Source organism: Carassius auratus, unplaced genomic scaffold (genome assembly GCF_003368295.1).
Source record: "Carassius auratus strain Wakin unplaced genomic scaffold, ASM336829v1 scaf_tig00214327, whole genome shotgun sequence".
Lineage (NCBI taxonomy): Eukaryota > Metazoa > Chordata > Actinopteri > Cypriniformes > Cyprinidae > Carassius > Carassius auratus.
In genome coordinates this window covers 616455-634580 of record NW_020527617.1, presented here as the reverse complement: position 1 = coordinate 634580, position 18126 = coordinate 616455, and the positions used below count along the sequence as shown (strand labels likewise).

Here is an 18126-nt window from a genome sequence, read left to right as displayed (position 1 = left end):
CGTTTCATGTTTTTAAGCAGTGCATGTAGAAAAACAAAACTGGTATTATGTAATTAACTATCTTTATGTAATTTTGAGAAAAAGGTTCAATAGTTTTTTTTACAGTTTAAAAAGACTGTTAATAAATTCTTATTCTGAATTATTAAATTGATAGAGCTCATTTGTGAACACCCCCACCTACCATCAAAAATGTGTCGCCATATTTTGATACTCTTTTGTGAAACTGTTATGGATATAAATTGACTTTAAATACAGCACAGAGCCATTCACAATATACACTAAATAAAGTCCCACCAAGATTGATAACTATAACTACATTAGCATCCAGACCAAAAGATTGAAATGCTTTGCTTACATCAAGCTCTGGAGTTATGTTGTCTGTCTTTAAATGTCCATTCCAACATGATCAACCTTTTACAATTTTCAGAATTATGATTTTTATTTTTTATTTTTTAAATTGTGAAATATAACAACTCAATTTTGAAGATAGAAAGTCACAATAACTTTTTTGGATTTATTATATATATATATATATATATATATATTATTGTGCCTGAAACGGGCTTCCACACTATTCTCACAGAATTAGTCAAATTATAAAATTCTTATAGTTATTTTCATCATCCTTGGTGTGGGCCTTATTTGCTGACAAATAGTAGAAGACATTCTAAAGTCATGTTTCTCACAATGGACTGGTGAACACCCAGCACTTTTTGTTTTTGGTCTTCTGAAATATTTTAGTGTAAGCCTACTATTTTTTCGTTACTATTTGGAGAAACTACTGTTCATTGTTCGAGTGAATGAACTGCATTCAGACTATTTTGCAAACCTGTTAAGACTGTGATTGATTGGCCAATCTCGCAAGACTGGTTCCGATTCTAAGTCAGAAAACACAAATGAAATGATTGTTAAAATATTACGGTTTACTATTACGGGATTTATCAGGGAAAAAAATAGCGACAACACTGTTTGTAAATAAAATGTACTTTATATTTAATTAATTATATTTAGTGTATTATTATTATCATTGCATACGTTATATGCAGAAGTTAGGTTATATTTCCGGTGGGTCCTCTTATGACTGACAGAGCAGCGTTGCAGTATGTTAACAGGAAAGCCGTGAGTGAGCTTCATATTAATAATTCTCGATGCTGTCTGTCTAAGCTGCTTTATATTGTGCTATTGTGCAGCGATGTCTCTTTAAATGAGGGAGTATGTGTGTAAGTGTGGCTGTGGTTGGTTTTCTTTAGCTCTGTCTCTCTGAGTTTTCATAATATCTGATGGACCCAAGCAACACGCAGCAGGTGCAGTTCAAAAAAGAGAACAATTTGAGAGAAAAAAACAACAACAACGCGCTTTACGTTTCTATGAGCATGCAAATAACGGGTTTGTCGTATTCGGATACCGGAGCAACATTTGATCCCTTCCATCAGTAAGTCGGTGAAGCTTTGAAGAACTTTCTGCTTGGAAACATCGGGTGTGATATAGACCAGTAACTAGCTAACTAGGCGCCTGGAGCAGCAACACGAATCATTGGATATACAAACGTGACCTCTGACTTATCCCAAACAATAACACGTAACTCTTCTTGTGTAAAGTGCTTTGTTTTGGGTCTGTAACTGTGATGCGCGCGGTTTCTTTAGTAAGCAACTATCAGCGCAGACGGAGCGTCGCAGTGAATCTACTTCCAGATGTCCGTCTCTCTCTGCTCGTAACAGGTGGAGCTCATTTCACTCCATCTGTCCGCTGCTGAAGTGGCATATATGGGCAACCAGGTTGACAAACTGTCACACCTAAGTTACGCCGAAGTTCCCACGACAGACCCTAACGGGCTCGACACGGAGGAAGACGGCCCGCGGATCGGGGTCTCGTACATTTTCGCCACCGACGACGAAGAACTGGACGATAATCATCATCAGCATGTCGATGGATCGGAGCAGAAGGAGGAAGAGAAGCACTACGAGCTGGACTGCGCGGTTTACCACCGAGACGAGTGCATTTATGAGAGAAGTAGCAACCCTACGGAACAGGAGACGTTCAGCCCGGAGAATTTATTGAACAAATGTAAGCCCGGGGACGTGCTGGAGTTCGTGTCCGCCGGGCAGTACCCGCACTGGGCTGTGTACGTGGGGGACTTCCAGGTGGTGCACCTGCACCGGGCGGAGGTCAAGAACAGTTTTCTGACCGATGCTAGTCAGGGCAGGAGGGGCAGGGTCGTAAACGAGCTGTACAAATACAAACCCCTCAGTCCTGACATGGTGGTGCAGAACGCGATGGAGCAGGTGGGGGCCAAAGACAGGGAGCTAAGTTGGAGAAATTCGGAGTGTTTCTCCGCCTGGTGCAAATTCGGTAAACGGGAGTTTAAGATGGGAGGGGAGATACGGATAGGAAAACAGCCGTACAGATTAAAGCTCTTCTTGCCTGACAAACAGTTTCATGTGCTGGAGTTTCAGAGCTTGGAGGATTTGATCATGGAAAAGAGGAGAAACGATCAGATCGGTAAAGCTGCAGTTTTACAGGAGTTGGCGCATCATTTGAGCAATAACGGAAGTAAAGCGAACGGTCACTGACGTGCAACAGGTAGCGGAGAGATATGTTTCCCGGCATAATGTGTGACTCTCACGAAACCCATCCAGAACATTTAATTTCAAAATTAAAATAAATTATTATAATATTTTTTTTTAGTTAAAAGAAAATGGCAGAACTGGGACACATTCTGATTGATCAACACTATGAAACAAGCTCTTCATCATATCACTATTAGGCCCATGTTCTGTCATATCAGGGACTATATCTTTTAGCGGAAGGATGTCACTTAATGAATTTATTTAATAAATAGTATTTCATTTTATATATATATATATATATATATATATATATATATATATATATATATATATATATATATATATATATATATAAACGTTTCAGCAATAAATGTGTCCTTAATATTTTACATTTTATAAAACGTCTTTATAAAAACAAAGTAGCCTACTTTAGGCCAGCAGCTCCCAAATTTGGGTGCTTGAGAACGATTCTGATGATCTTTGTGAAGAAATTGGTACCATCCATCTCACTGAAAAAAAAAAACTAAAAACTTTTAAATCTGAAGAAAATCGGGGGAAAAAGTGTGCAGTGTATTCCAGTCTTAATGAATGATTCAGGGTTTTTGAAATAATCATTTGAGTCAATGATTCAGTGGTCCATTCATAAAGAGAGGCTTTATTCTTGAATAAATCAGCCATCTGAATGAATCGTTTGAATGAATGACTCAATGACCCACTCTTTAACAATCACTTACATGGCTGTTTCCTTTCATATTTAAAAGTAGCTTATGTTTGCATTTTTTCTAACATTTCATACTTCTATACACACACACGCACACACACACACACACACACACATATATATAAACATATATAAACTAGCTGATTTAAAACACCAAGCTCATAATATTATTTATGCTGTTGTAATTTTGCAGTGTAAATGCATCCATGCTGTATTTCAGCCTCATTAAACTGTCCGCATAAATGCATCTAAATGCCACTTCAGCTGCTTCTGTTTCTTCTGCAGTGGAAAGATCGTTTTTGTTAATACTGATTTCATTTGATTGGTAACAGCCCTGTAGTGTCTTTTCATATTAAGTGAAATTATAAAATGTAAGAATTTGAAATGAATGACGACACTTGCATTTAATAAGGTTATTCAAGGCAAAAAAAATAAATAAAAAAAAATAAATCTATTTAAATAAACTTTAGTATGCAGTAACTTTAATCATATAAAATGTTATTTCCCAATAACAAAACTGTGGCCAGTGAAAATGCTGAGTAATTTTGGAAAACCACTTGCCACAGTGGCTGGTGAGCAAAACATTTGTATTTGTTTTAAATTGTAAAGCCCTGTTTGTATTTAGTTATATCAGTTAAAAATGTCAGAGTAGGCTAGTATTACCACCTTTAATTATATTTATTTCAATATAATAAAATACATTGAAAATAATGGAAACAGTAGCTTAGAAGTGAGCGGGCTGAATTATGGTAATGAAAACTGGGTGGTAAAACTTGCTGAATGGTCTTTAAAATAATGTTACAATGCAAAACATCTCAATGGACACATGTAGGCTTCATTTAGCTACTTTTAGCAAAAATATATATTTTTTCTTAATTTTGGGGCTTCGTGAGATTTATCAGTATGTTGGTATTTGACATCACATGATGACAAATTATGTTAATTTTCCTTCTGTTGGAAATCAAAATAATTTCACACTCAGTTATTAAATATTTTAAGTTGAGTGCTATTGTTTTCAGATAGATTTTCTCTCAAGTTGTAAGCTGTTCTCTATAATGTATAATCAGGCTCTCTATGAGTTGCAAAATAAATCATCAACCTTGCTTTCTAAATGTTTTGGTACACATGCAATTACAAGTAAACAGTGACTGAATCTATCTGTTTACCCTCTCTCTCAGTTCTTGCTTTTATTCATTATTATTCATTAGGCTATACAATTATGCTCTGAGAACATATCTGACCTCACGTCTCTTCAATGGGGTCAGTATGGTGCATTTCTTAGAGATTCACCGATCGGCCAAAAATCATTATTGGCCGAGCAATTTATTTCACTATTGGCCAATGGCCATCGGCTGATTGTTCAAAATCAGTCGATGATAAAGGCCAGTAATATACTGTTAAGAAAAAAGCGGTGGAAAAACGTGTCAGACTCAATCTGTGTGTGAAGAAAATCTCTCTGTTGAAGTTAGTTCTGTCAAAATGAACACGATAACATTCACAGTTAAAAATAGCGACATTATGTTTGACCCTATGAATCACATAGTGCAAGCCATGGTTGTCAGATCTGCAGTTTTTCTCTACACCAAACATTATTTGTAACGCTCTTCCCATCCAATAACCGCAAAGAGCCTTGTGCTTTCTTTCCATTTTGATGCTTTTAAATGTGACGTGACAGATTGCAGGAGCTAGCACCTCAGTTCAAGCAGCAGCGCGGAGCACGAGTCTCTTCCACTTTAATAAGTTATATCGCAAAATAAACATAAATGAACATCAGAAGGTATGTTGAAAGATACAGTTTAGCTTACTGTCATGGCAATTTTCCATTTCAATTAAAGGTATCAGACAAAAGTCTTTTGAATATTTATTTTCCTGTAGGAAAAGTTCTACATTCTCACAGTCATTCAGGGTTCTCTGTAGATTGCAACAAAGACAAAAAACCCAAACTCAACATTTCTACCTTCATCAAATGCGGATGCTTTAATCTCATCCAATCATAATGCATATTCAACATACAGTAAATGTCCATTTAAGGTGTTCAACTATGTCCTCCAGATGAGTTTCTAAGAATTTAATGCAAATCAATTTCTAAGTAGCCAGGACATCTAAGAAACTAAAATAACATCTCTGTCTCACACTTGTCCTGCACACAACACACATCAAATATTTCCTGTTATCTCTCAGCTCATCGTAAACTCAAGCATACTGAAGCAAACAGAGACAGTCTAAAGAACAGTCTAGTACAGTGAAGCACTTACCAAAATGTATCATCTCTAATGTAATCGCTCAATCAGTGTTTCAACCGCAGAAAGATATCAATAATTAAGATTGTGAACAGAATGTCACTTAAGATTTGTTGTTCACAGTTCATTAGTTAGCTATAAAACAACACCAAAGAGGAGCTTTACAATAACATATGTATGTTTCAATTCATCTGGCATGAAGACAGGTATTTATGAAGACTGTGCAAATGAGTTGTAAATAGACATTTACATTTTTATTTGAGTGTAATTATGCACAGTATCGATTAGGAGACATATTTTTCTTTAACAAAAGCAAGCTATCGGTATCGGTAAATATCATTCTAAATAATCTTCATTGTTATTGATTCAGAATAATCGTCTATTGGTATCGATCACCGTGATTTTGTCAAGTAAGACATGTTCCTGGATCAACATCTTCTGATGATCCTGGATCAACATTATTGTCCAAAAATATAAACTTAACCCAATCCCTGCCCCTAAATCTAACCCTACCCATAATTTATTCCTAAAATCAGTGGGAAATGATGATTAACAAGAGTGTAGAAGCACCTAACTCTGATTTTAAGCCTAAAACAGATATTTTTGAAAAGTTAAATCTCAATTCTGATTGGTTGATTGGAATGTGGTTCCAGGATCAACAAGTATGCCATTGGTATAGGCAGATATATTCTCTGTAGGTGCATCTGTATGTAGTTTTGTGTATTATCGTGAGCCTCCGGCAGTCACGTGAGTGAAAAAAAGTGTAAAATGAAGGGGGTGGAGGAGGGATGCTGACAAACCGTCAATGGAGACAGGTAGAGTAATTCAGCTGTATTTATACCCTAAGGTTGATTATCTTAAGTGGTTCCACCTGTGCTAATTAGGCTAAGTATCTGATGTGCTTCTCCCGAACCTTGTTATGAAACTACATTTGTTGTTACCATAAAACAATTCACAGTTTTTTGCAGAGTATTAAAATTAGCAGTTTTAACATGAAGTGACATGGCATCTGATGTATGGAAGCAAGTGCCGTATTCCAGTTTTCACTGACTTTTGTCATTGGAGAGTGGCACTGACACTTGTGAAATGTGCCAATGGATTGTGTCAGTGTACCTGACATTAACAACATCATTAAAATATTTATTTTAATATTTTGTAAAAAGTATGCTACACTGTCACTGGAGGTGCTGCAACATCCGGTGACGTCAGTGACACTGACACAATCCATCATAAGTGACAAAAACGTCACAAATGTCAGTGAAAACCGGAAGTGTCACCGAATGTGCCACTGATAGTGGCATGTGCCAGGGGCTTCCGTGCTTCAGATCCATGTCACCTAATGTTAATACTGCAACTGGGGAATTTCATACCCGCTAACCAAAGTGCATACTTTCAGAACAGAAAAGTTTTTTTTTAGGTCACTTAATATGTTAAAACTGGAAAGCTACAGGTAAAATATGAGCTTGTTTTAAAAATCTGATAGAAATCATTTGAAGTTATGTTTTAAAATTCAACAAATGCTTTAATCCTGAGCCTCTGCAAACTCTCCACGACTTTCAAATGCAATACCAAAGTTGGCTTATCCTCTAATTGTCCTCCCACTTCTGAATTTTAATACAGTTTTCTCTCAGCGTGTGAACTGAATTTGATGATGTGAGGCTGTAGAAAAAAAAGCTTTCCTAACAATGGGTTAAATAAATATAGAACAGGCCAAGGCATAAAATGCCACATGGGTTGTAATTTATATCTTTGCTTTGAGACGCTATTATAAAGGCCCTAACATATGCCACAATCATTTGTTCATAGCCGTTCATTCATGAGATCATAAGGCAAACGCTTCATCCATATTAGACTCTGACCTCAAACTTTGCTCATGGAAAAACATCAGCTGGTAAGACTTGAAATGCATGGACAATCCGAAGGGTCGAAACACAATGTCATAGAAACTCAGTGTGACTTATCTGTCGGAACAGGAGCCGTGCCTTTGAGATATGCCACATATGACGTGCTTTGTTACAGGAGGAAAGGGTGTTTTATGATTTGAGCCCAATCTCACTGCCACAGGGTCACTCTGAGTAAACACGGGATGCTGGGAAACAGGGAAGTAATTACAACTGTCATACTGTGAGTGAGTAATGGTTGCCCACAAAGGCTACAAGACAGTCTTTGTGAATCACTGGAAAGCCAACACTCCAGCCAGCTTGAGACAACAGCCCCCTTATGAGCACTTAGTCAGTGATGTTTTGAATCTGATCTGCCTCAGTGACACTGCTCTTGTGCTGTGAGTGCAGGTCTCTAGCCTAGTTAGCAGTTCCTGCCATAGAGCTGTTTTTGGATTGTCGTACAAAAATGCCGAATAGATTTAGTATTAGAAATTCCTGAGGGAACCCGTGACAACCTCCAGTGTTACGCAACACACATCGACCTCTTAATTAAACAGTTCTGTTGGTTTGGACTATGCAATTATAATGATAGACCATGGATACTGGAGAGAACTTTCACGTTTCAACGAGATCTTTAACATTTTTAGAAATGAAAGTACATTTTAAATGCACTGTAACCAGTGCCAAAAACCCTAGTGTCCTTATCATAGCTGCATGATTTCTGGCAGACCTTTGCTTCAGATGACCTGGGTTGAGGTGAACTTGTGCGGCTATTTGTCAATGCATAAATAGCTTATCAACTTCGTCAAACATGCTTATTTAACCACGGCAAAATCTTTCCCTTACTTCTCATTATCTAATTATCATACTCTTCATACCTGACTCATTATGTAAATCCAATTTATGCTGTAATGTCTGAAGCGTTCAGTAGCCTTTCATAATAACATTTAATTAATATTATAAATGTAGTCACAGTTTCCTTGCAAATTACCATGCAAGTTAAGAGTGTGTCTTTTAACGATATACCTCTGATATCCCCAGGGCTTTAGAAAATGCCTTTTTAAGCCATGTTTAAATTATGCTAATATTTCAGTGTTTGAGATTAAGCCTCAACCATCTTTTTAACACCTGCAGTGGTCCCACTATAAAAGGCTTCTCTTTCACTAGATGTGAAAGGCTACACCAGATTTCGCTTAAACTGCAATAACAAGCAGGAAGGAAGTTACTTGCTGTAAATTTGCTCTCTCACTTCTTGTACTTACGAATCTTCCTGTTGCAAGCAGCTGCAGTGCGTACTGTAGTTTCAGGCCTGTTTCAGCATGCGTCATATTTGGTGAGAGTTTTATTTTATGAACCAAACATGTTTGGGACATGCAAGATCGTTTGTGCAAGAATGTTTTGACAAAGGATTCACCACCTCATCAATTCCAATCTGTAACCCCCCAACAAATTTATGAACCAAAATAAATATTTGTTGAAGTGCAGTGATTTATTTGTGCCTAATACAGTGCTTCACTCTCTTGCCCAAGAGTGCGATTTAATGTAATCAGCTCACATTTCTTTCTTTAAGATGTGTCAGATATTCTCAAACTCCAGGCACGATTCATGTTTTGGTCTCAGAAGTGTCTTTCGTAGCCGTGATCTGCAAAGTGCTGTAGTGTGTGTTGATAGCTGTTTTACTATTTCTACCATAAAAGACCGCAGCTCTTCTGGGGGTTGTAACCTGCCTCTTGGTCATTTCTCTGAAAGCTACCCTTGTTCTCAGTTTGATAGGACGGTCTTGTTTTATCATAGCTTATAGCTCTGACAGACTTCTCCAACTTTGTCTCAAAGTTTAATTGAAACACTTTTTTAAGCAACTGTTTTAGATGAGACCCCACACCGTCAGCGGCATTCCTGAATATTGTGAAATTGTGCAACTTTTCAGTAGGAAATATAATGTTTCTAGACGAAATCTAAGTAGTGGTGTGGATTTTGAATCATCCCAAAAATGGCGACAAGTGACTCTCTTTATGAGTGAGTCATTTAAAGGTGCTGTAGGGAACTTTTGTAAAAAAATATTTTTTACATATTTATTAAACCTGTCATTATGTCCTGACAGTAGAATATGAGACAGATAATCTGTGAAAAAATCAAGCTCCTCTGGCTCCTCCCAGTGGTCCTATTGCCATTTGCAGAAACTCCATCGCTCCCGGTAAAAAATAACCAATCAGAGCTGCGGTCCGTAACTTTGTTTGTGTTCAAAATGTAGAAAAATGTATATAATAAGCGAGTACACCATGAATCCATTTTCCAAACCGTGTTTTTAGCTTGTCCTGAATCACTAGGGTGCACCTATAATAAGTGTTTATATTCAGACTATTTTAGATTGCTTCGGGGGGGTACCGCGGCGGAGTAACCCAGTACCTTTGTGATTCTTCATAGACATAAACAGAGAGAAGTAGTTCCGGCTACGATGTTCTTCCACAAGACACAAGCAGTTCTGTTTATTAACCGCTAGAGCGTCAAAAGTATGGAAGCATATGGGTAGCATTATTCAATTTGGGATGTAATATGCAAAATGACAATGCAAAATGTAAAATGGCAATGCATTTCTGTATTTACATTTACATTTTCCAATACATTTGTGCGAAGTTTGGTGCAAAATGAAAATGAAAATTAAATTTCATAAGTTGAATTCGCCATTTCATACACCAGTTTTAACATGTAAAATGAATATTAATTTTAACGCTTTATAAGTTGCAAAATTAAAATGAAAATGTATTACGGAAATGATTAGATATGTCTAACACCTTCAAGCAAAAACTGTGGCAAAATGATCATTTAAATGCTATTTTTCTTAAATGCATTAACACTCACAGTCAAGACACTTACGATTGCATTTTCATTTAATGACACGCAATGAATGTAGCAAAATTCAAAGTGCACATTGAAAATGCATTTCGAGCCGATCACATCTCCGCCCCCTCCCGCCCTGTCAATCACTGCGTGAACAAGGCGGGGCTTACAGAAGGTCAAGAGACTCAAGTGAGAGAAAATGGACAAGACAGTTGGCCCGTTTACGTTTTGATCATTTCGGTTTATGGCTTCAATATTTCATTCGCACTTGTGGGCGGAGCTGAAACGCTGCTTTCATCTGATTGGTCGAATCGCTCCACTTTCAGCTTGGTCTTTTTATTGTTTCAGGCAGAATAAGAGTCAGTGCGAGTGAAGCAGTGTAATGTCTGAAACCACCACTCACTGTTAATTAGCATAATATTTGAATCAGATGTAGCTGGGCACATAATTTGTGCAAAAGTTCCCTACCGCAGCTTTAAATCGTTCACTCAACAATTTATTAAAAAATTTTGTCTTTATGAGTAACTTTCAGTAATGTCTACATTACATTGTGTACGGTCATCAGTAATTTCTGCATATTTGTCAGCTGCCTCTTGTTCAGTAGATGGAGTCATTGGATGTGAATGAGAACAATTTGTTCACCTAATAGATTCATTTAAAACCTTTATTTAATTATAATTATTATAAAATGCAAATAAAGTGGCTGAATTTGAACTTTAGTTAATTTATTGTTTATGTTATCTTGTATTTAATTACTATTATTCTAGTTGTTGTCATATTTTTTAAATATAGAACGATAAAATGCAAAAATGTGGCTGAATACAAACTAGTCAATTTAGTGCTTATTTTATATTTTATTTAATTACCATTGATTTTCCACATGAAAAACAAACATGTCATGAAGCAATTTTGTCAGCCTATATAGTAAAATTAACTTTTACCCACTGTCTGTGTTCTGCTTTGAACATCCTAGAAAGAGGAAAGCCTGTTTGATTATGTATCTTATTTCTCAAGAAGAGAACCCTATTTGATCGGCAACATAAAAGCTATCACGGAAGAACATAGAAACCACTGCTGGACTCATGAAATATTGTTGTTCCCCTGTCTCAAAAAAACACATCAATCCATTTTTTTTTGAAGGTAGATTGAATTCGGTCCTATATTGTATTTGTTAGAAAAAGTGCCAATATGTTCAAGAAAGCTTTTAAAGGTTTTCGAGTTTGTCCTTTAAAACTGCTGTTTAAACAGCGCAATGACACTGAATTTAAAGGATTAAATTACTTCTAAAGCTGGTGATAATTAATAAAAGGCCTGAAGCATAGGTGACATAAAAATGCCAAACACCCCTATCAATCATCCAGACTCCATGAGTTTTATTTTCATTCTGGATATGTATTATAATGAACTCACAAGGGTGTATCTGGATCTCTCTTAGCGTTGAGTACCTGCTGGCTCAGTCAAAGCAATGGAAATTCCAGGGCCTCATTGTGATGCCGGGCAGCATCATGGGCGCGCGACAGAAAGTCACCGCATGTGGTGCCGATAGACGCAGTGCCTTATTCTAATTTGATAAATGTAAATTTTTCTCTTTTATGTGACAAGTATGGCATGTCTGAAAATACAAGGCATATCAGTCATATCAGGAGCCTTTGTCAGCACTGTGATCGGCTTCATTAAATATTTCATGATGTAGATAACAGTCTAAAATTAGGATAATGTGTGGAGACAATGTCAGAATATCTTATTCAAATATTAATTAAATTGTTTAGCCATACTTAATTTAATCATTTTTAAGTGCACTGATAAATGACATTAGAACATAAAGGCCAGGGCTGGACTGGGACAAAAAATCAGCCCTTGATTTTGAGGCCAAACGGCCCTTCATTCAGAATCAGTCCAGTCGGACAGCACCCATACATTGTGGTTCAAGATATACACATGCACATGCGTGGCCAATTGGTTGATTAGAATACCGATTGCTTTTTCTTTTCTTTAAGTTAGAGACAAGAATGAAAGAGTGCATGAACAAACTGTTGCTCTATTAAAGGTTGAACTGACCCTAAACAAACAAACAAATATCTGTATCCATTTAAAATTAGAGGCAAACAATGCATTTTAATCACAATCACAATCCAAACAAAGATGCTACATACATATAGTATGATAATATTTATTTATTTATTTATTTAAATTAGATGTACATTTACAAGATTTAAAGCAAACAGAATGGTCAGACTTTAGCTTTGTGAAATTATGATAATAATGCAGTTTCACTCTCTGACAGCAGGTGGCACTTATGGAACAGCTGCAATACAGTGACGCATCTGTTCTGTCCTCTTTAATCCATCTTTATCATGTGCCGTCTCTGGCCTCTGTTAACGTCCTGTTTACAGACTTCGTAATATTTCCACATATTTCCAGGGGTGAAGCAATATTTATTTAGGTGGAGGCAGAGCAAGATACTTCATTGCTCAGTTTATGGCGCATTGTGATTGGGTTTACTCTGTCAATACAGAATACCAAACAATGAGCCACTGTCCCTGCATGATGGGCCATCACATTGTTTCGGAACCAAAGTTCGTTGGCCCACCTGGGAAATGGCAAATATGCCAGATGGTCACTCCGCCCCTGCTAAAGTCTGTAAAAGTCAAACAAATGACTACAATTTTTAAAGAAATCAATACTTTTACATTACAAGAACATATTAACTTGTTTAAAAGTTACAGTAGAGACATATTTAATGTTACAAAAGATTTCCATTTCAAATAAATGCAGTTCTTTTGAACTATATGAAGCTATATGAAACTGTTTTCACCATTGATAATGTGAAGATTTGTTTCTTCAGCAGCAAATCAGCATATTAAAATGATTTCGGAAGGATCAGGAGACACTGAAGGGGTTAAGTTATTTTGTTGAAACATCAGCTTTACCATCAAAGGAAGAAATTCCCTTTTAGAATATATTACATATATTATATATAATATTTTAAATCATAATATTTCACTGTATTACTGTTTTTTTGCAAAAAATGCAGACCTGGTAGCAAAGCGAAAAAAGTTGATCACCTGGGATTTGGTTATTAAATGTGATTTTTAAAAATGGAAGTTGAAATAACGCTGGCCAAGAGAAGCATATTCCATTGATTCATAATCTTGGATCTCATAACAGGTCAGTCTGAAAGGTTTACACACAATAGTTTTAAAATCAGTTTCTTTTATGGACAAGAAGAATGGGATTTTCCTTCCAAAACAAACTGTTTGCTGTAGCTCCTTGATTATGCAAACCTTTCTAAAGATCTCTTTGTCAGCTAGTCATTCAGGAAACCCACTGATGTCTCAGTTAAGAAAATATATGTATTTTTGCACACCCCTACCTTTGCACGACACTTTGAACAACAGAATAATGTCTTTTTGAGAGAGCTTAAATGTGTTGGGAATAATCAGTGTTTTTTTTCTGAGTGTTGATACAGGAATTGGTTATAAATTAATAGATTTAAGAGAAGAGGGCATCTTGAGGTCTGCAGCATGCAGATACAGTAAGTGCTGTGGAGGACTTTATATCATTACAACTCTCTCACTTCTCATAAAAGCTCCTCCAACCCAAACCTCCATCATTCATAATACTACACCTTTACTGCTAAGAGGACCCAATGGTGAGTGAGTTAAATGTTGTATATCAGAAAAGTAAATGACTTGAGGAAGGTAATTGGTAGTAATAGTGTTCTGTTCAACTCCAGAGGTCTGTGAATGTGAGTACATTTAAACATTTAAAACATTTAAATGATGGAGGCCACTAAATGGGTTTCAAAGCATGAAATGCAGGAGATGTGTGTGGGAAAGAGGAGCAGCATCCCGTATGACGCTTTTTATGCATCATCTTCTATTCATAGTAATGGTAAATATGATAGACCTGAAGTAGAAGACAATCACAGCACTTTCAAACAACAAAAACTACTGTAGGATTGCTTGTTGGAACAAAATAACAGAAGAGCTTCAAGAGCTTTAAAACAAGACAATGGTCAAATATAATACTGCATTTATAAAAAAAGAAAACAAAATCCTGTGATCATTCACATTCATTTTCCCTCACGTTGTTCAAAAGCAATTTCCAGTGACTAAGGACTGTCAAGGTCCAAAAAACACAAAATTTAAATGTAAGCCATTGAAAATCTCAAAAACTATGGCCACTGTAATCGATCTTAAACCAATACATATAGTGGTGGCATTTTGATCAATCAAGTCACATACTCCAGGCTCTAATCAGGCCTTCACTGATGTATGAATTCACGGTGTAATCTGCTTTGCATTTAATTACATGGTTCCAATAAATTGGAGCATATTCTCCCTCCACAGCTTGTTTCTTAAGTCTCTTGTTTCACACTCACTTCAGTAACAGAATGAATGGAGGAGCAGCATAAATGATGCTGTCTGCATGTTTCAACACTGTTAAAATAAGTGCTTGAATCAAATGGTAGGCTATTTCAGTCAGTGAGAGAGCTTTTTCCAGTGTGCATCTGTCATTTTAAATTTGGTTTTTCAATTAAGCCTAAGCAATCTCACATGAATGCAGTTTGTCTGTGTGTCAGCACAGCTGTGCTTCAGTCACAGGTAATCACAGTCCTGCTGAACGTTCAAACCAACAGCACAGTGTGATATTGCTTTTACAGGCCTACAGTTCAATAAACAAGATGTTTTTATTGAGCAACCTATATTTAAACTAGAATATTGAGTTACTTTGTCTTTTTTTTTTCCTCCAATGAAAATAGTACTAAACAAAGACAAATTAACCTCTCTAAAGGCAAGATCACAGCAAGAATGATAACTATATTAATGTTCAATTGCTTAAAATTCTCAAGTTCTTTAAAGTCGGGCAGATTCTGATTGGCTGGAAAATTTAATTGAACTTAGTAAAATCTAAATCTGCCAGCTGATAAATGTGAGGAAACAGAATTAATGAACTCTTCTATTTTTTCCTCTAAACATGAGTCAATATAGCATTATGGACTCTTACCAACAACGAGAGGGTCTCAACTTGAAACAAATCCATTTTTCTAGTTGACTTGACTTAATTTACATAGGTCTGTGGGGTCCAACCAAAATTACTGGACATCTTTGTATACCTTGAGAAAAAAAAAAAAAAAACATCTACACAAAAGAAAAGCTTAAGGCATACAAATCTCTTGGTGCATATAATTTAGTATTTTGAAGTCATGTCATTGAGGTTAAATACCAGTATTTGTTGAATGATTTTGTGTATTATGAACCAGTGTACTGCCTAGTCAGCAACAAACACACAAAATCTACCTATACAAGCATATAAATAAGTCAAACAACTATATACTATGCACAAGTTTACACTTATAATCAAATTGAGCCAATCAAATACATATTTGGTGTGCTGTCCGAGGGGTGGGAGCCAAGCTCAGAATTTAGCCTGAACCAAGAGAACACCATATCCACACGCTGGGATAAGAACAGTTAGGAGCGAAGATTTGGGGTGAAGGAGGGACTGTATTAAAGAAAAACTGTTGTGGGTATTTATAGGCTACTTACGCTAATTGAGTTAATCATCTGAACATTCTCACCTGTGCTAAATTGGTTTATAATCTGAACGTGCTCCTCCCAAACACTTTCAGAGTCTGACAGTAACACACAAGAAGGTATTTTTTATCTATCTCACCTGTTTTTCCCCACTGCCACCAAAGTGCACACACAACTGCAGTGGAGTAAAAATGTTTTCTACAGTATTTCCAAATGGTCTATTCTCATAGAATTAGTATTATTTTTGTGGACAATTTTTTATTTTATTTTATTTATTTAGTTTCATAGAATTATTATTAAAAGCTTTATGTTGGAATGTTTCCAATCTATTGAACACGAGCAATAGACAATAGTGACGTTTCCTTCCTGAATGTGTTTGTAAATGAATGGTTCAATGACAATCGCTTGTTTCATGTCGTAAATAATCAATCTTTTTGAGTGAAAAGGATGAATTATTGATTCAGTGACTCACTCATAAAGACCTTTTACTAGTGTAAAGATGTAACCTTCATGTGAAAAAAACAAGCAGAGCAATAAAAACAATAGAACTAGCTGTTTTAAAATAATTTATTGTTGAATAATTTGTGTCCAAATACATTCTGGGAACGTTTTATTTCCCTAACATCAAACAATTTACAAGCTACTTTCACTGTTTATCCTGTCTGAACGTGTTTTGATAGCTGTCATGTTACTCTCTGAATACAAAGAGAGAAACTCCAGAGCCACTGCTGACTACCTGCAGGGCAGGACAATTTCCTCTGATCTGTATTGTGACGATAACTCCAGGAGCCACTGTGACGAACACCAAATGCTGAATCATACATTCCTCGGTTATACCAGATGCAAAATCTCTGCAAATTTGATTTAATTCGCTGCTGGTTCTGCACGTAATGCCTGACTGATCCGATCACTGCTCCTGTTCACTTTCCCATGGGTTGCCCGAATGTTTCATTCACAGCGCCTTACTGGTGTCGAGCGGTGATTGCCTCGGATGCATTTTATGTACAATAATATCTGGAGCACCCAATACAGCAAGCTCAGGGTCAGGGCTATCAGAGCGGAACATTAATTTCACATCCCAGCCTCCTCCATGTGGCCAGTAATGTGTCAAAAGAAACTTGTGTGGGGGAATCCATGAAGCTTGATATCTAATATTAAGTCTAATATCAACTAGCAAAACACTGTCCAAAGAAAAAGAACGATGCTGGGGGTCTTCAAAAAGCCTTTTAGCTTTGTTGAAAGAACAGACTGTTTGATATTACTGTCAGGAGTGATGATGAAGTTATCTGTTCAAGATGCATCACTTTTAGCATCAGTGTAGACATGCAGTGCTGAGAGTATTTGGACTGATAAGTGACACAAAATAATGCCCATACTGTATTTCCAGAGCAAATGAATGGCTCAAATGATTGTCATCCTTTATAGATATATTAATAACAATCAACGAACAACAGAAACTCTCATATTCCATAAGTTTGGATGATTTCGGACATTTCTCTACAAAACTGAGAAAAAATGCAAAAGATTTATTTATATCATTGCGTCATGGCTGTATATTTGCTTGTGTTAAGCCTTTTTTATAGCTGCTTCTGGCTGAAAGGATGACTCACATAAAGAAGTTCCCACTCTCCCATTCTCTGGACAGCTCCTTTTATTCAGTTTTATTCAACTCAATGAGACCGATCCACTTCTGAACAATTTCCCACAATACTTAAAGAGATGGTTCACTCAAATATAAAGATCCTGTCATTATTTACCGTCAAGTATTTCTAAACCCATATGACCTATATGAGGCAGTAAGTCTAAGCTGTTCTTTGTCATACAATATGAATGGGGACTAGGGGCTGTCAAGTTTCCAAAATTATATATATATATATATATATATATATATATATATATATATATATATATATATATATATATATATATATATATATATATAATTAAATAATAAATAATATAAATCAAAAGTGGTCTATACTCACTGGAGGAACCATTAAAAGTTGCCATTCACTGAATAGTTTACCCTCTGCCACAGCTCTCAAATCTCTTTCATGTTTGCATATTTTAGTCTGATTCTCTCATAAAGCTATCGTGTGGTTTCAGAAGACTTAGTATATGATGCATGATTAATACTCAATACTTTCTAATATAGCTTACTTTAAAGAAATAGATCATCCTAAAATTAAAATTTGCTGAAAATGTACTGACCCTCAGGCAAAAATGTAGATGAGTTAGTTTCTTCATCAGAACAGATCTGGAGAACCTTAGCATTACAGCACCAGTGGATTCTCTGCACTGAAATGGGTTCTATCAATGAGAACCAAACAGGTGTTA

General features: G+C 36.2%; 1 protein-coding gene across 1 annotated transcript; it reads left to right on the top strand.

The window, feature by feature from the left end:
* The first annotated feature begins 1218 nt into the window (after window positions 1-1218).
* LOC113091874 (protein FAM84B-like) lies at window positions 1219-2828 on the top strand. Its single transcript, XM_026257544.1, has one exon. It carries the CDS (start codon window positions 1764-1766, stop codon window positions 2568-2570), a length of 807 nt encoding a protein of 268 aa, XP_026113329.1. The 5' UTR covers window positions 1219-1763; the 3' UTR covers window positions 2571-2828.
* Window positions 2829-18126: the final 15298 nt, after the last annotated feature.